The 15,170-nt window shown below is 40.2% G+C and overlaps 1 protein-coding gene across 1 annotated transcript in view; it reads right to left on the reverse strand.

Moving 5' to 3' along the window:
• Positions 1-15,170, reverse strand: part of TTC29 (tetratricopeptide repeat domain 29) — a 201,379-nt gene that overhangs the window by 78,698 nt on the left and 107,511 nt on the right. The window contains exons 8-9 of the mRNA XM_065405709.1: positions 10,885-11,008; positions 5,576-5,807 (exon numbers count right to left, since the gene is read on the reverse strand). Of these exons, the coding sequence (XP_065261781.1) occupies positions 5,576-5,807; positions 10,885-11,008 (356 nt within the window). The remainder of the gene's footprint in view (positions 1-5,575; positions 5,808-10,884; positions 11,009-15,170) is intronic.

The raw sequence follows: 15,170 nt of genomic DNA on the forward strand, positions 1-15,170 counted from the left end.
AAGCCCTGGTGGATCACAAGGGACGTTTCACCAACGTCAACGTGGGATGGCCGGGAAAGGTACATGATGCTCGCGTCTTCAGGCACTCTGCTCTGTTTCGAAAGCTGGAGGAAGGGACTTTCTTCCCGGACCAGAAAATAACCGTCGGGGATGTTGAAATGCTTATCGTGATCCTTGGGGACCCAGCCTACCCCTTAATGCCATGGCTCATGAAGCCGTACACAGGCAGCCTGGACAGTAGTCAGGACCTGTTCAACTACAGGCTGAGCAAGTGCCGAATGGTGGTGGAATGTGCATTTGGACGTTTAAAAGCGCGCTGGCGCAGCTTACTGACTCGCTCAGACCTCAGCGAAAAGAATATCCCCATTGTTATTGCTGCTTGCTGTGCGCTCCACAATATCTGTGAGAGTAAAGGGGAGACATTTATGGCGGGGTGGGAGGTTGAGGCAAATCGCCTGGCCACTGATTACGCGCAGCCAGACACCAGGGCGGTTAGAAGAGCACAGCAGGGCGCGGTGCGCATCAGAGAAGCTTTGAAAACGAGTTTTGTGACTGGCCAGGCTACGGTGTGAAACTTCTGTTTGTTTCTCCTTGATGAACCCTCCGCCCCCCCCCCCACCCGGTTCACTCTACTTCCCTGTAAACCAACCACCCCACCCTCCCCTCCCCCTTTCGAGCACCGCTTGCAGAGGCAATAAAGTCATTGTTACTTCACATTCATGCATTCTTTATTAATTCATCACACAACTAGGGGGATAATTGCCAAGGTAGCCCAGGATGGGTGGGGGAGGAGGAAAGGAAAAGGACACACTGCAGTTTAAAACTTTAACTCTTATTGAAGGCCAGCCTTCTGATGCTCGGGCAATCATCTGGGGTGGAGTGACAGGGTGGCCGGAGGGCCCCCCACCGTGTTCTTGGGCGTCTGGGTGAGGAGGCTATGGAACTTGGGGAGGAGGGCTGTTGGTTACACAGGGGCTGTAGTGGCGGTCTCTGCTCCTGCTGCCTTTCCTGCAGCTCAACCATACGCTGGAGCATATCAGTTTGATGTTCCAGCAGCCGGAGCATCGACTCTTGCCTTCTGTCTGCAAGCTGACACCACCTATCATCTTCAGCCCGCCACTTGCTCTGTTCATCCCGCGATTCAGCCCGCCACCTCTCCTCTCGTTCATACTGTGCTTTTCTGTAGTCTGACATTGACTGCCTCCACACATTCTGCTGTGCTCTCTCAGCGTGGGAGGACATCTGGAGCTCCGTGAACATATCATCCCGCGTCCTCCGTTTTCTCCTTCTAATCTTCACTAGCCTCTGTGAAGGAGAAACATTTGCAGCTGGTGGAGGAGAAGGGAGAGGTGGTTAAAAAAAGACACATTTTAGAGAACAATGGGTACACTCTTTCACGTTAAATTTTGCTGTTCACATTACACAGCACATGTGCTTTCATTACAAGGTCACATTTTTCCTCTTATATTGAGGGCCTGCCGGTTTGGTGTGAGAGATCACTCACGCAGTGCCAGGCAACAGATTTCAGCTTGCAGGCAGCCATGGTAAGACACAGTCTTTTGGCTTTTTTAATCTTCTTAACATGTTGGAATGGTTTCAAACAGTAGCGCTCTCATTTCCCATACCAAGCACCCGTGGGGTTGGCCATTTAAAATGGGTTTGCAATGTAAAAGGAGGGGCTGCGGTTTCCGGGTTAACATGCAGCACAAACCCAACTAACTCCCCCCCCCCCACACCCAATTCTCTGGGATGATCACTTCACCCCTCCCCCCCCACCACGTGGCTAACAGCGGGGAATATTTCTGTTCAGCAGAGCAGGAAAGTGCACCTCTGAATGTCCCCTTAATAAAAATCGCCCCATTTCAACCAGGTGACCGTGAATGATATCACTCTCCTGAGGATAACAAAGAGCGATAAGGAATGGATGTTGTCTGCATGCCAGCAAACACCGGGACCATACCCTGCCATGCTTTGTTATGCAATGATTCCAGACTACGTGCTACTGGCCTGGCGTGGTAAAGTGTCCTACCATGGCGGACGGGATAAGGCAGCCCTCCCCAGAAACCTTTTGCAAAGGCTTTGGGAGTACATAAAGGAGAGTTTTCTGGAGATGTCCCTGGTGGATTTCCCCATACACGTTAACAGACTTTTCCAGTAGCTGTACTGGCCGCGATTGCCAAGGCAAATTAATCATTAATCATTAAACACGCTTGCTTTTAAACCATGTGTAATATTTACAAAGGTACACTCACCAGAGGTCCCCTGTGTGCCCTCAGGGTCTGGGAGCACACTTGGGTGAGTTCGGGGGTTACTGGTTCCAGGTCCAGGGTGATAAACATATCCTGGCTGTTGGGGAAACCGGTTTCTCCGCTTCCTTGCTGCTGTGAGCTATCTACATTATCTCCATCCTCATCTTCCTCATACCCCGAACCCGCTTCCCTGTGTGTTTCTCCAGTGAGGGAGTCATAGCACACGGTTGGGGTAGTGGTGGCTGCACCCCCTAGAATGGCATGCAGCTCCTCGTAGAAGCGGCATGTTTGCGGCTCTGCCCCGGACCTTCCGTTTGCTTCTCTGGCTTTGTGGTAGGCTTGCCGTAGCTCCTTAATTTTCACGCGGCACTGCTGTGTGTCCCTGGTATGGCCTCTGTCCTTCATGGCCTTGGAGACCTTTTCTAATATTTTGCCATTTTGTTTACTGCTACGGAGTTCAGCTAGCACTGATTCATCTCCCCATATGGCGAGCAGATCCCGTACCTCCCGTTCGGTCCATGATGGAGCTCTTTTGCGATCCTGGGACTCCATCACGGTTACCTGTGCTGATGAGCTCTGCATGGTCACCTGTGCTCTCCACGCTGAGCAAACAGGAAATGAAATTCAAACGTTCACGGGGCTTTTCCTGTCTACCTGGTCAGTGCATCTGAGTTGAGAGTGCTGTCCAGAGCGGTCACAATGAAGCACTGTGGGATAGCTCCCGGAGGCCAATAACGTCGAATTCCGTCCACACTACCCCAATTCCGACCCGCTAAGGCCAATTTTATCGCTAATCCCCTCGTCGGAGGTGGAGTAAAGAAACCGGTTTAAAGGGCCCTTTAAGTCGAAAGAAAGGGCTTCGTCGTGTGAACGTCTCCAGGCTTAATTCGATTTAACGCTGCTAAAGTCGACCTAAACTCGTAGTGTAGACCAGGCCTGAGTTGTGAATCAACTGCCAAATACTTGAACATAGCTCTTAATGCCAGGCACACTAAGTTACAATACACTAAAGCAAACTCTAACAAATTTATTAGAGCATAAGCTTTCGTGGGCTACAGCCCACTTCTTCGGATGCATCCGAAGAAGTGGGCTGTAGCCCACGAAAGCTTATGCTCTAATAAATTTGTTAGTCTCTAAGGTGCCACAAGTACTCCTGTTCTTTTTCGGATACAGACTAACACGGCTGCTACTCTGAAATAAAGCAAACTCTGGGTTTCTCTGGCTTTACACAAAATATTAATATTAAGATATTCTAGAGAACTCTCCAGTACATCCCAACTGCCTATCACCATTCTGGAGAAGTTTAGGGGAAAAAATCCTAAAGAATGTTTGAAGACACTATCCATCAGATGACGGAATCTTGCATTCGATGTTTATGAACTGCTGACTTCTGGTTTGCCATTTGCACTCAACCAAAACTGTAGGTTTCTCACAATCAGCATGTGTAACGTATTCCCATGAATGCAAGAAGCCATGAGACCTCAAAAAAATTACCCTCTTCCCTCGCACGTAACTGCAAATTTATAGAAGCAATATTTCTTTGAATGTTTAATATTTCTTGTGGAGCTAAAAGGCATTAACCACTGAAGCATCTAGACCGGTCCCTATGAGTGTTAATTTCTATGTCTGGGTAAAGATGGACTTTATTGATTCCTGAGCAGAAAGCAAACTGTGTGTAGTGAACGAAATGTGAAAGAATGCCTCTCAGGCTGAAAGCACTAAACCAGTCCTGTGAACTGATAAAAGGCATGGTGGCTACCAGTGTCATCATACAAAAACTGAATCTTGAAACAAACCTGTTCAGTTCAGAACAAAGACCCTTTCCCTTTGGAGTCAGAAATTTTCTAATGTAATCAGTGCCTTGAGCATTCTGCAATTCCATGGAGTTTGCAGCAAAATCTCCTGTTTGCTCACTCCTTGCCATACAACTGTGCTAAAGAATCTAAGCTTTCACTCTAAAACCCCCCTGCACCTAGCCCACATAGTTACGTATACTGTGTAACTTTGAATATGTGACCCAAATGTAAATAGATATGCTGTTGCCTTCTTGGATCTGCAAACATCCTTAACATAGCTCAGAAGTGTGAACTGCCAAAATCATCTAAGTGAGATATGGAACTCAAACCTAATGATAATTTAATTGTTAACTCTTTCACTGCTGGTCATTTGAGCAGAAATATCCAATTATATCATAGCATCCCACAATTCTCAGTTACCTCCCATGCTGTCCCAGGTATCAACACCCAACTGTCTCCAATTCAGCTGCCAAAATCTTCAGCAAGAAAACGCCTAACCAATTATTTTTACATATTACAATTACACTTAGCTGTCCTAATTCTATTAAAGGGGAAAAGAGGACAAACAAGAAAACACAGACAGAATGATCCTCTGCCTATGGGAGTAAAAAATAAATTGACGCACTGTCCTTTATAAATGGCATTTTTGCAGATCCAAACATTTACTGCAAGGGAGTATCATGCAGTATGCCACAAATGTCATTCCTTCCTAGATCATTCCAGGTGCATATTCTCCCAAGCACGGGAATCTGCAGAGGAAATTATTTCCTGAGAATACACAGTAGGTTTATCCTCAGTAAAATAGCATCAACGCTTTAATGCCTAAATGTGATTACTAGAGATAACAAGGAACTAGACAGCTTGTACTGTATTACCATTCTTCCTTTCATTAAAGAAGACAGAAGGAAATAAAAAAAAACTAAAGAAAATTTAAACAGTGAAAGAAAGATCCATCCCACTTCACCCACATTTACCCTATTTGATACAAGAAATTACACTAGGGAAATGGGGAAAAGCTCTTTTTTTAAATTCCTTTAGTCAAGTGATATCAGTGCCGTGGGCAAAGATGCCAAAAATGTGCTTGAGTGCTCAGGGTTATAAGAAGTCCACCATGCTAGGGATAACTGAGAAAGTATTTCTTATTCTTAATAAGAGAGTTTATATTAACCCTTTTCTTGTAAAAACAGACTACAGGAGAAGATTTTTTTAAATTTCAGATCTTCATTTGATTAAACTAACACATCACTTGTTTGTCTGTAATTGTGATGATTTGAAAAACAGCATTGCGAATGTTAGAGTTAGCATTTGAAATAGATTACCACTATCTGTTTCTTTTCTATGTATTGTTTAAACCTCTTTTAATTAATTTTTTAAAATAAGTGCACAACAAAGTGCACATCCAACCTCCATACAGTACAAGGGTAATCCAATAGGATTAAGCTCAGCAAATAATTTAATAAAACTCTACAAGAAAAATGACAACCATTAAGGACAATGCAGCACTAATGCGTTTCATAACCAATGTCTTACCAACTGTAAAAGGGTCAGTGCACATGTCACTTCTGTTCTCCTTCCATGCCAGCAGGTACTCAATGCTGACGTGATCTGCAGCGTCTGTATGACTGTTAACTACCACCATCATGTTATGACCTTTTGCGATGCCGTAATAAACCTTTGTTTCATCCACCAGGGGCAAGTCAGTTAGAGTGTTTGCTGCCTCAAAAGCCTGATTGAAATATTCACAGGCTTTATAATAGTTCCCCTAATAAGGAAGAGAAAAGTGAAGAAGAGGTTTTTACATCTTTACCCTAGTGCTTTGTACTTCCCCCTTCACAACCTTAAAGAAGCCACAGTTGTTATTCCACCCCCAGAATGATTCACTGTGTAATCTTGGAAAACTCACACCTCTCTGCCTCAGTTTCTTAATCTGTAAAATGCAGATAATAGGACTTACTTACTTGTTTCTCTGGGGAACTGTATTTATTAGTCCTATTTGTATAGCATTTTGAACATGTAAACTTCTATATAAATGGTAAATACTATTTCTGATTATAGCTGAGCCACTCAGTAACAGTAACCAGAAATTCAATACGTTCAACATCCTTGGGAGAGGTAAAGGATAAAAACTAGCATGGTGACACTAACATTTAGAAACAGGGATTTTTTTTTAAGAAACAAGGAAATTAGTCAAAACCCCTACTGTCAAAAGTATAGAAATTAAAATGTTTAGAAATAAGGAAATGATAATAGTGTCTCTGAACGCATGCACTCCTCTATACAAAAAAAAAGGGGGGAAACAGGAGGGAAAAATGTAAACTCCTATGGGTAAATGGCAAGGTTAAAGAGGTTATTCAAGCCACAGTTTTCCTTCAGAAAATGGAAATCCAACACTAGTGGAGCCAAAATAAAGGAGCATAAACTACAGCAGGCAATATGTAAGAAGGCGTTAGAAGGGCTAAAGTGGAATTTGAAGAGCAAATAGCTAAAAGAAATAAAAACAAATAAGTAATTATTTAAATACATCAGAAGCAGAAAGACAGAGAGAATCCATGGGTCTGCACCACAGGGGAGTAAAGGGAGCAACTAAATAAAATAAGGACATTGCTGAGAGGTAAATGATTTCTCTGTATCTATCTTCGCCACAAAGCATGTTGGGGAGATGCCTACACTGGACCTATTTCTTTCTGGTAATAAAGACGAACTACAATCTGAGATGGAGGTGTCTAAGGAAGGGATGCTGGAACAAGCTGACAATTTAAAAGGCAATATATCACCAGGCCCAGATGGTATACAGCATAGAGTTTCTGAAGGAACCTGAAACTGAAGTGGCTGAGTTGCCAGCAAATATATGGAATCTCTCATAAAAATCAGATACTATAATAGAGGGTAGCAAGTGGCACACCTATAGTTTTTAAAAATAGGGTGCCACAAGATTCTGTACTAGCATTGGTGTTGTTTAATTTGTTTGTTTAGTTATCTGGAAAAGGGGGTGAGTATTAAAGTGGCAAACTTGCAAAGGACACAAAATTATTTCAGTTAGTCAAGACCACGGAAGACTGGGAGGAACGTCAGAAGGATCTAACCAAAGTCAGTCAATGGGCAACATGATGGTAAATGCAATTCAATGTTGAAAAATGCCAAATGCACATTGGAGGGTATAATTTGAATTACTTATAACACTTATTGGGTTATAAATTAACTGTATCAGCTCAGGAAAAAGAGCCAGGCATCCATATGAACATCTCAGTGAAGACATCTGCTCAATGTGCAGCAGCCTTAAAAATAAAATATAATATATTAATAAAACCAAACAAAATGTTAGGATGCATAAGGAATGAGATGGAAAAGAATACTGAAAATATTATAATGCGAGATTATATAAATAAATGGTATGCCCTCACTTGGAATACTGTGTTCAGTTCTATTTACTCCACCTCAAAAAAGATACAGCAGCAATAAATGAGGTTCAGAGATAAATCATGAGAATGACTAGGGCCATGAAAAAACTACCCTATGAAGAGAGAGTAAAAAAACTGAGCTGCCTACACTAGACAGGAGATAAGATACGACATGATTAAAGCACACCAAACAACAAATGGTACAGAAAAGATAAATTGGGAAGATTCTTTCTCATAAACAAAAAACAAGAGGGCATTTGATATAAATGAAAGGCAGCAAATTCAAAACTAATTAAAGGAAATATTTTTTTCACACAGTGCAGAGTTAGCCTGTGAAACTCATTGCCAGAAGATATCATGGAGGCCAAGAGTTTAAGATTTCAAAAAGAGATTGGACACTGATACGAGTAACAAGAATATCCAAATTGTAATCATAAATATTTTAAAAATAGATAAATGTTTTGGAAGGGATATAAAGGATCAAGTGTTAGGGCATAAGCCAAACTTTCACTAGTGGGGTTAGATTGAAACCTTCCCTGGAGGCAAATTATCATATAACTGCCTCTTACAGGCATTTTGTGTCTTTGTTTGAAGCAGCTGAAACTGGCCACTGACCAAGAACACATATTAGATGGACAACTGGTCTGACCCAGTATGGCAATTCCTATGTTCCTATTATTAGCAGCCACAGTGGATCAGTTTCCATCCCTCAAAGCCCCATGGAATTCTGCAGCCCTTGTTGGGTACATCCTTCCTGGCACATGAGTCTTTTTCAGAGATGTCAGCTGCTTGACCCCTTTACTTTTAACTTGACTAAGTCCCCCCCCACTGAAGATTTCAATTCCCCTGTGCAATTGTGGAGTCTGATTAGACTGTGGAGGTTTAGAGGGCTTCCTGGTGAGAAGGAGCTATGGATAGATGTGATTTTTTTTTTATGCATACAAAAACTCATGAGCATGGTCAGCATTGTAAAAAGGAAAAGTGTATTTCTGATGTTAAATATGCAGCTTAATGGGATATGATTTAAATAACACCAATCACTAGAAAAAATTCTTCAGTGATAGAAGTAGCAACCTGGCTTGCATATTGGAGCAGAGAGTTCTTTTCAGTCACATAATCCAGCACTATTTTCCTGTGGACTGTCCCTTCCTCAATTTTTGTTGAGACTAACTAGGATTTAGAACTCTCAGAACTTGTTTAGTCTTGCAAAATCACTCCTATATTTATGCTAAGAGCTAATACTAAACTAAGGCTAGTTAAACTATATGTTATTTGATATATACCATTAAAAGAAAACCCTATTTCCTATCAAGTAGAAATATAATTTGCTATTGATGTTTCAAGTAGTATGATTTCTAAAACTAAATATTAACAACAATAACTGTAACAAGAAAAGTAACACATCCCTTAAAAATGAACCAAATGAAGGAAAGAACTCTGCAGAGCAGATATATGCTTTTGCTTTAGTATTTTTAATTTCATGAGACTTATACATTGTTTCAGAATGACAGTTTGAAAAGAGACGTCATTTAACATAATGCAGTGAGCTCTCACTATACGTTTTTAGTTTTAAAGAAATATTGCCATACTTTTAAAGTAACATATTTTACAAAAATCCCCAAGAATATTTAAAAGTAATATTCTTTCTCTGTATTTCTTTCTTTTTGTGATACCATGATTCAGTGCTGAGACACCAATCAATTTTGAATTCTGATATCACAAACAAAACTTAAGGAGAACATGTAGGAGAAGGCTAGTTGTTACAGAAGATCACTTTGAATGCAGTTGGTAATCAGCAATGATGGCAGAAGAATGTAAATGGCAGTTAACCAGAGTTTGAGTTAAATATTTTGCAACACTTGCCTGAACTGTGGAGGGGAAATATTTAACTCTACTGTTGATATAAGCCTATTTTATTCTGACTTCCAAATCCACTAAACTACAATAAAGGTACATTTTAAATATATTTCTTATATACCTTGCAAATTCTTTGGCTTTCAAGATCATTTTTTATAAAGGCAGAGTCTTTTGCATTTGCATTAAGGAGCAAATCTTTAAATGAGAATATCGTAATATTGAAGTCCCAGGTTAATTCAAAGATTACAGCATAGACTTTGTTTCATTGCTTAAGCAACACCACAGGACAGTAACCTTTGCATTGGGAATTCTGTATAAGATAAAACATAAAAGTAAGGAGTCATTTGGGGGTTGCAATTTCTAAGGTGGACATGCAGCTGTAGAATAAATTAAAAGAATGTTATTTAGGTCGCCAAATCAAGCATTTGAAAGTTAGGAAATACCAGATTTATGGTTGCTGCATACCTATAGAGCTCCCCCACTTTTTCAGCACTATGGTAGCCTCAGCTCAGAAATGCTCTTAGTAATTTAAAACTTCATCTTCAATATTTATATAGAATTTATTCATGGTGAAAGTGCCTTTCCACCTTCTGCAACTAGCAGGGCTGAACAAGATGGGTACAATTTTCTTTTATTACTTATTATTTCAACATGATTCCATGTATCTTTTCAAATTCAAAAATGTTTTAAAAACAGTTAGCATCAAATACTTTTTTTCTGAATACTCTTTCAGGTTTTATTTGTCCCTGCATGGGCAGCTGCACTGGCAGAGGCTTTTATTACATGGAAAGAAAGGCAGCTAGTGCCTTCATTTGGGGTTTCACCACAGGACAGTTTTAAATATCAGGCCTAGTTCAAAAGGAAGCTGTCTGGGAGATAAGTTAAATCAGCAGATTTCATGGGTACCCCAACCTCACCTTGTCCAGCACTGTCTATTTTCTGGGTTGCACAGACCAAACCAAGGCCATTAAATAGAATGTGTGAGTGCATGCGAGCACGTGTGTGTGGAAAAAGATTTTGCACTACTGATACACTCCCCCGGAGGACTTTCTTCTACTGGAAGTCACTTCCTGAATTATGCTGGCAGAGCACACATAGCAAATTAGGCTAAAAGATTTAACTCTCCACCAGTGTAGTAGGTTAGAATTTTTATTTGTCCATTTGTTAATCTTCAAAGAGCAGTAGTTATACTGTACAGTGGTATGCTATAAGATATTTATTTGTGATTTAATTGTTAATTTGTATAGATGTGCCCAAATTGCATATCTGGACCCAGACCATTGACAGAGTTGAAATATAGGGGTTGTTTGGATTTGGGGTTTTGGTTTGACTCATTACAGAATTACATCCTTATTGTGAAATTTGGATCTGGGTTTAGAAACACATTTTAACGTTACCCAAAAGTGTTCAGATTTGGCATTCCAGTTCACATCCATACCTAATCATTTGGCAATAAAGGAGAAATTCCTATCTGAATCAATACATTCATCAGATTCTGATGGGACAGTCTCTCATACAAGAACACAGATTTTGACCCTAAATTACAATCAACTGTAGGGCATCATCATTATAATTAATACTTACTCTTTCATTGTAAATATCTCCAAGGGATATGCATGCATCCACTAGACTTCGGCTTAGCTGAGCACTCTTGGCAACTGTCACAAACTTTTCCAAGTACTCAATAGCTTCAGTCACTTTTCCCTGACTAAAACAAATGACAAAGATTGCAATTAAATTTTTATTGAGGTTGTTTCTTCATACACCTCAATAGACTATAGCTGATAATCTGTCATTGCTTCCCTTAGCAGATTTATTTTGAAGTACAGAAGTCTAGAAACTGTATTTACTAACTTGCTTTGGGGTGAAATTTGGAACCCAATTCTGTCCTCATTTGCATATCTGCTGCCTCCATGGAGGCATGTAGGGCAGTGATACTCAGACTGAGACTCGTGAGCTACAAGTGGCTCTTTACTGTGTCTCCTGCAGCTCTTTGCAGCACATGATATTAAAACTTTGTGTGATTTAATTATTAACCAATCTAAGTTATTAATCAATCAGGATGTTTTTACTATGTTATTAACCAATTGTAGCTGACAAGGGGCAGAATTAGGTCCTCTGTACACAATAAGAAAAAATACATTTCCTAAATTTCCAGTATATTGTTGCATTATTTTTAGTACCAAGAATGAACAAAATAGGTAGGTTATTATTTACAATGCTTTTCTGAGTTTCCAGTACTCTAAAATGTTGTTTTATTTAATCAGCATCTGGTCACACATTTTTGTAGATAGGTTAGACCTCGCCTAGTGACCAAATTGAGATAACATGCCGAGGGAGGGGACTAAGCATATTAGAGTCAGTGAGAATCTTGCTTTTATATTTTTCTGCCCCCATCACTCATGAATGCCACTGTTTGCTTTAGAATCCTCTCTCTTCTTGTACAGCAGCAGCAATATAATGACACTAACACTGTAGACCATAGAGCTGGTAGCCTCCTTCAGGATGTAATGCTGCTGTTTGGCTGCACAGACCGACGGTTGCTGCAGTCATACAGGCTACCCTATAGACTATGGATTGCAGGTGTCACTTCCAATTCCCACTGAGATGCAGGCTACTTGAGGTTACTCCCAATCTAGGATGAAAATTGGCTAATGACTTTGACAATAATATTTGCACATATTTTTAATAAAGCTGGCCATGTTAACAATATAGTATCTCTGCCCTCTAGGCCAGATGCTCGAGTTTGCTTACGATTGAAGCACTGCACTCTTTTTCTCTTTAAGGCTGACTGTCACTGCAGCTGACCTCAATATAAGCCATGAACCTGAGTCTCTAACATAGTAGTGCAGCATGCTATATGTCAAGTCACCAAGCCAGCCAAAAAACATCCAGTCCTAATTTAGAACCTCACAAATTTAAGTTCCTGTAAGTGATGAAAATTCATACTATTTTAAAACACCTTTAAATTATATTCCTGCAACAAATGACTGACTGAGGTTTATTTAAACTAATCCTTTTAATATAAACCATATTAGGGATACATGTTTCCAGAATTTGATGGTGCTATGTCTGCTATGGTTCCTTAATTGGCTTATGCAAACAGAGTAATCAGAACAGTGAAGTTCCTGCCACTGAACAGGAAAAAACAGTGAAGCTTTGATGCAAATCTTTAATTTTGCTGTGACCACCTCTAGATAGGTGGAGTCAGCTGTACTATTGCAATAGGCTGCCAAAACATCCAGAATTTAACAGGGTGCTTAAAATGTTCAAGTGTTATGTTAGAGTAAAGAACATATTTTTAAATGAGTAGAATTCTATTTATCAAAATTATTAAATGAACATATTTAAACAGCACTACAATATGAAATGTACTGAATTGTAAACATTTGCCCAATGTCAAAAGGTTTCTGAATTTTAGAATTAGAAACATATTTGGAAACCTATCTTTCTTCCAAAGGGGAGAAAATCAAACATTTCCACACAGAAGCATGGCACATGATTTATATAAGTTAAAGGACAAGGTTAAAGTGTTAGACAAATATTAATTCCAGTTTTTCTAGTTTTCTATATGCAGTGCACAGGTGCAACTTGAACAGCATATTATATGGTATAATCATTAAATCCATTCAACCAGACCTTAGAGAGTTAAAAACATATATTCTGAGGAAAAGAACTCCTCGGTCCAAAGGATGAGAATGAAACAGTGCAGAATATTTGTGTATCAAGGTGATTCCAGTTTCCAACTGGGAAAACAGGACTGTTAACACCCACATCCCCTGACAACTGTCCAATTATGTATATCACACTTGGCCTACTGTTTGCAGTAGAAGTAATCAATAAAGGATGTGGTTGAGTGAACATAGATTTTGGTTGAACCAATGCATGAAAACTTAATCATTTACTCAGAGTGGAGAAATCAAATAGAGCAGAGATGAAACAGCCACTAAGGGGTTTGTTGATTGTGCCACCAAGTTTGTGGGCTAGAGGCTGAAAGTAATAAGGCAAATGGAATCAGTGACAGGAGAAAATGTAAAAAGGTTTTCTTAATCTCATGAATTAATAGAAATGTTTTGATGTATTTTTGGTCATTTTGGGATATTTCACATCAAAGACCTTATGTTCCATTTATAGAAAATATAAAAATTACTAGGGCATATAATTTCTCTCAGGCAAAAGGAAATTAATTTGATTAATAACAAAAAGGTAATTCTCACAGTACTAAAGAGCTCTGCTACTAGATGGTAGAATAGTCTTCCAAAAGAAGTTATGGAAGCCTATAGCTTGAGACATTTAAAACTAGTCCAGACAAAGCACTAAAATACAGTCTATCAGAAACAACTCTGCATTGGACAGTAAGATGCACTAATAATGTTATAAATAGGTCTTATCCACCTCAATCAACTATAATTTTATGGTTCTTTCAAAAATGCACATTTTTCAAATATTCTACATGCTTTGCATAACTATACATGTTCTGCTTCCTAAGATATTACTCTCCTATACTTGTGAGATATGTAGCTTCTCTACAACATTGGCATTGATGACTCCATAGGGCAGTTATGATTGCTTCAGTAAAAGGTATTACATACCTGCAGTAACTCTTGTTTTCTCGATTCAGGCTAAATGAGCCAATGGAACTTTCTCTGCAAGTGTTAGGCATTATGGAGGCCTGAACCTTTTGTGACGTTGCTCAAACAAGTCTTGCAAGGGTGGCTGAACCTGATGTACAAACCCAGTGTCCACAACATGCCACTCTTAGTACAGAGGACACCACCAGAGATTATCTTGAAGGTGATGCCCTTATACCAGACTGCACCTCAAATAATGATAGGCCTAGAAACCTCCAGTCAGGCTTCAGTAGCATGGTTAGGATCTCCAAGACTCCATATAAAACTGCAAAATATATGGGACAACAGGCTGGTTCCCCATGGATCAGAGGGCAATACACTGCAGTTGTGATGTATTACCTGAATGACCAGAGAAGCTTGTTCAACTCTGTTGTGTTAAGAGGCAATCAGTGGAATGATGCATTCAAAATGAGGTGACCCGGTCTATTCTGCACCAGCAACCTGGGTCTGAAGGTTAGAATCATAGAATCATAGGGTTAGAAGGGACTGCAAGGCTCATCTAGTCTAACTCCCTGCCAAGATGCAGGATTTCTTGTGTCTAAATCATCCAAGCCTCCAGATCCAGCCTCCTTTCGAAAACCTCCAGTGAAGAAGCTTCCATGACCTACCTAGGATGTCTGTTCCATTGTCCTACTGTTCATCCAAGCCTCCAGATCCAGCCTCCTTTTGAAAACCTCCAGTGAAGAAGCTTCCATGACCTCCCTAGGATGTCTGTTCCATTGTCCTACTGTTCTTACAGTTAGGAAGTTTTCCCTGCGATTTAATCTAAATCTGTTATGCTGTAGTTTGAACCCATTGCCTCTTGTCCTGCCCTCTGTGGCAAAAAAGAACTTTTCTCCATCTTTTTTTATGGTGTCCTTTCAAATATCTGAGTACTGCTATCATGTCCCCCCTTAACCTTCTCTTTTCCAAACTAAACATACCCAGTTCCTTCAGCCTTTCCTCAAAAGGCTTGCACTCCATCCTTTTGCTCATCTTTGTCACTCGCCTCTGGATCCTTTCCAGTTTCTCTACATCCTTTCTATACACTGGTGACCAAAATTGGACACAGTACTCCAGCTCAGGCCTAACCAGCGCCAAGTAGAGTGGTACTATCACCTCCCGGGACTTGCATACTATGTCTCGGATAATGCAACCTAATATTGCATTTGCTTTTTTTGCAACAGCATTGCATTGCTGACTCACGTGGAGTTTGTGATCCACCACAACTCCCAGATTCTTCTCAGCAGTGCTGCTGCC

This window comes from Emys orbicularis, chromosome 5 (assembly GCF_028017835.1).
Source record: "Emys orbicularis isolate rEmyOrb1 chromosome 5, rEmyOrb1.hap1, whole genome shotgun sequence".
Classification (NCBI taxonomy): domain Eukaryota; kingdom Metazoa; phylum Chordata; order Testudines; family Emydidae; genus Emys; species Emys orbicularis.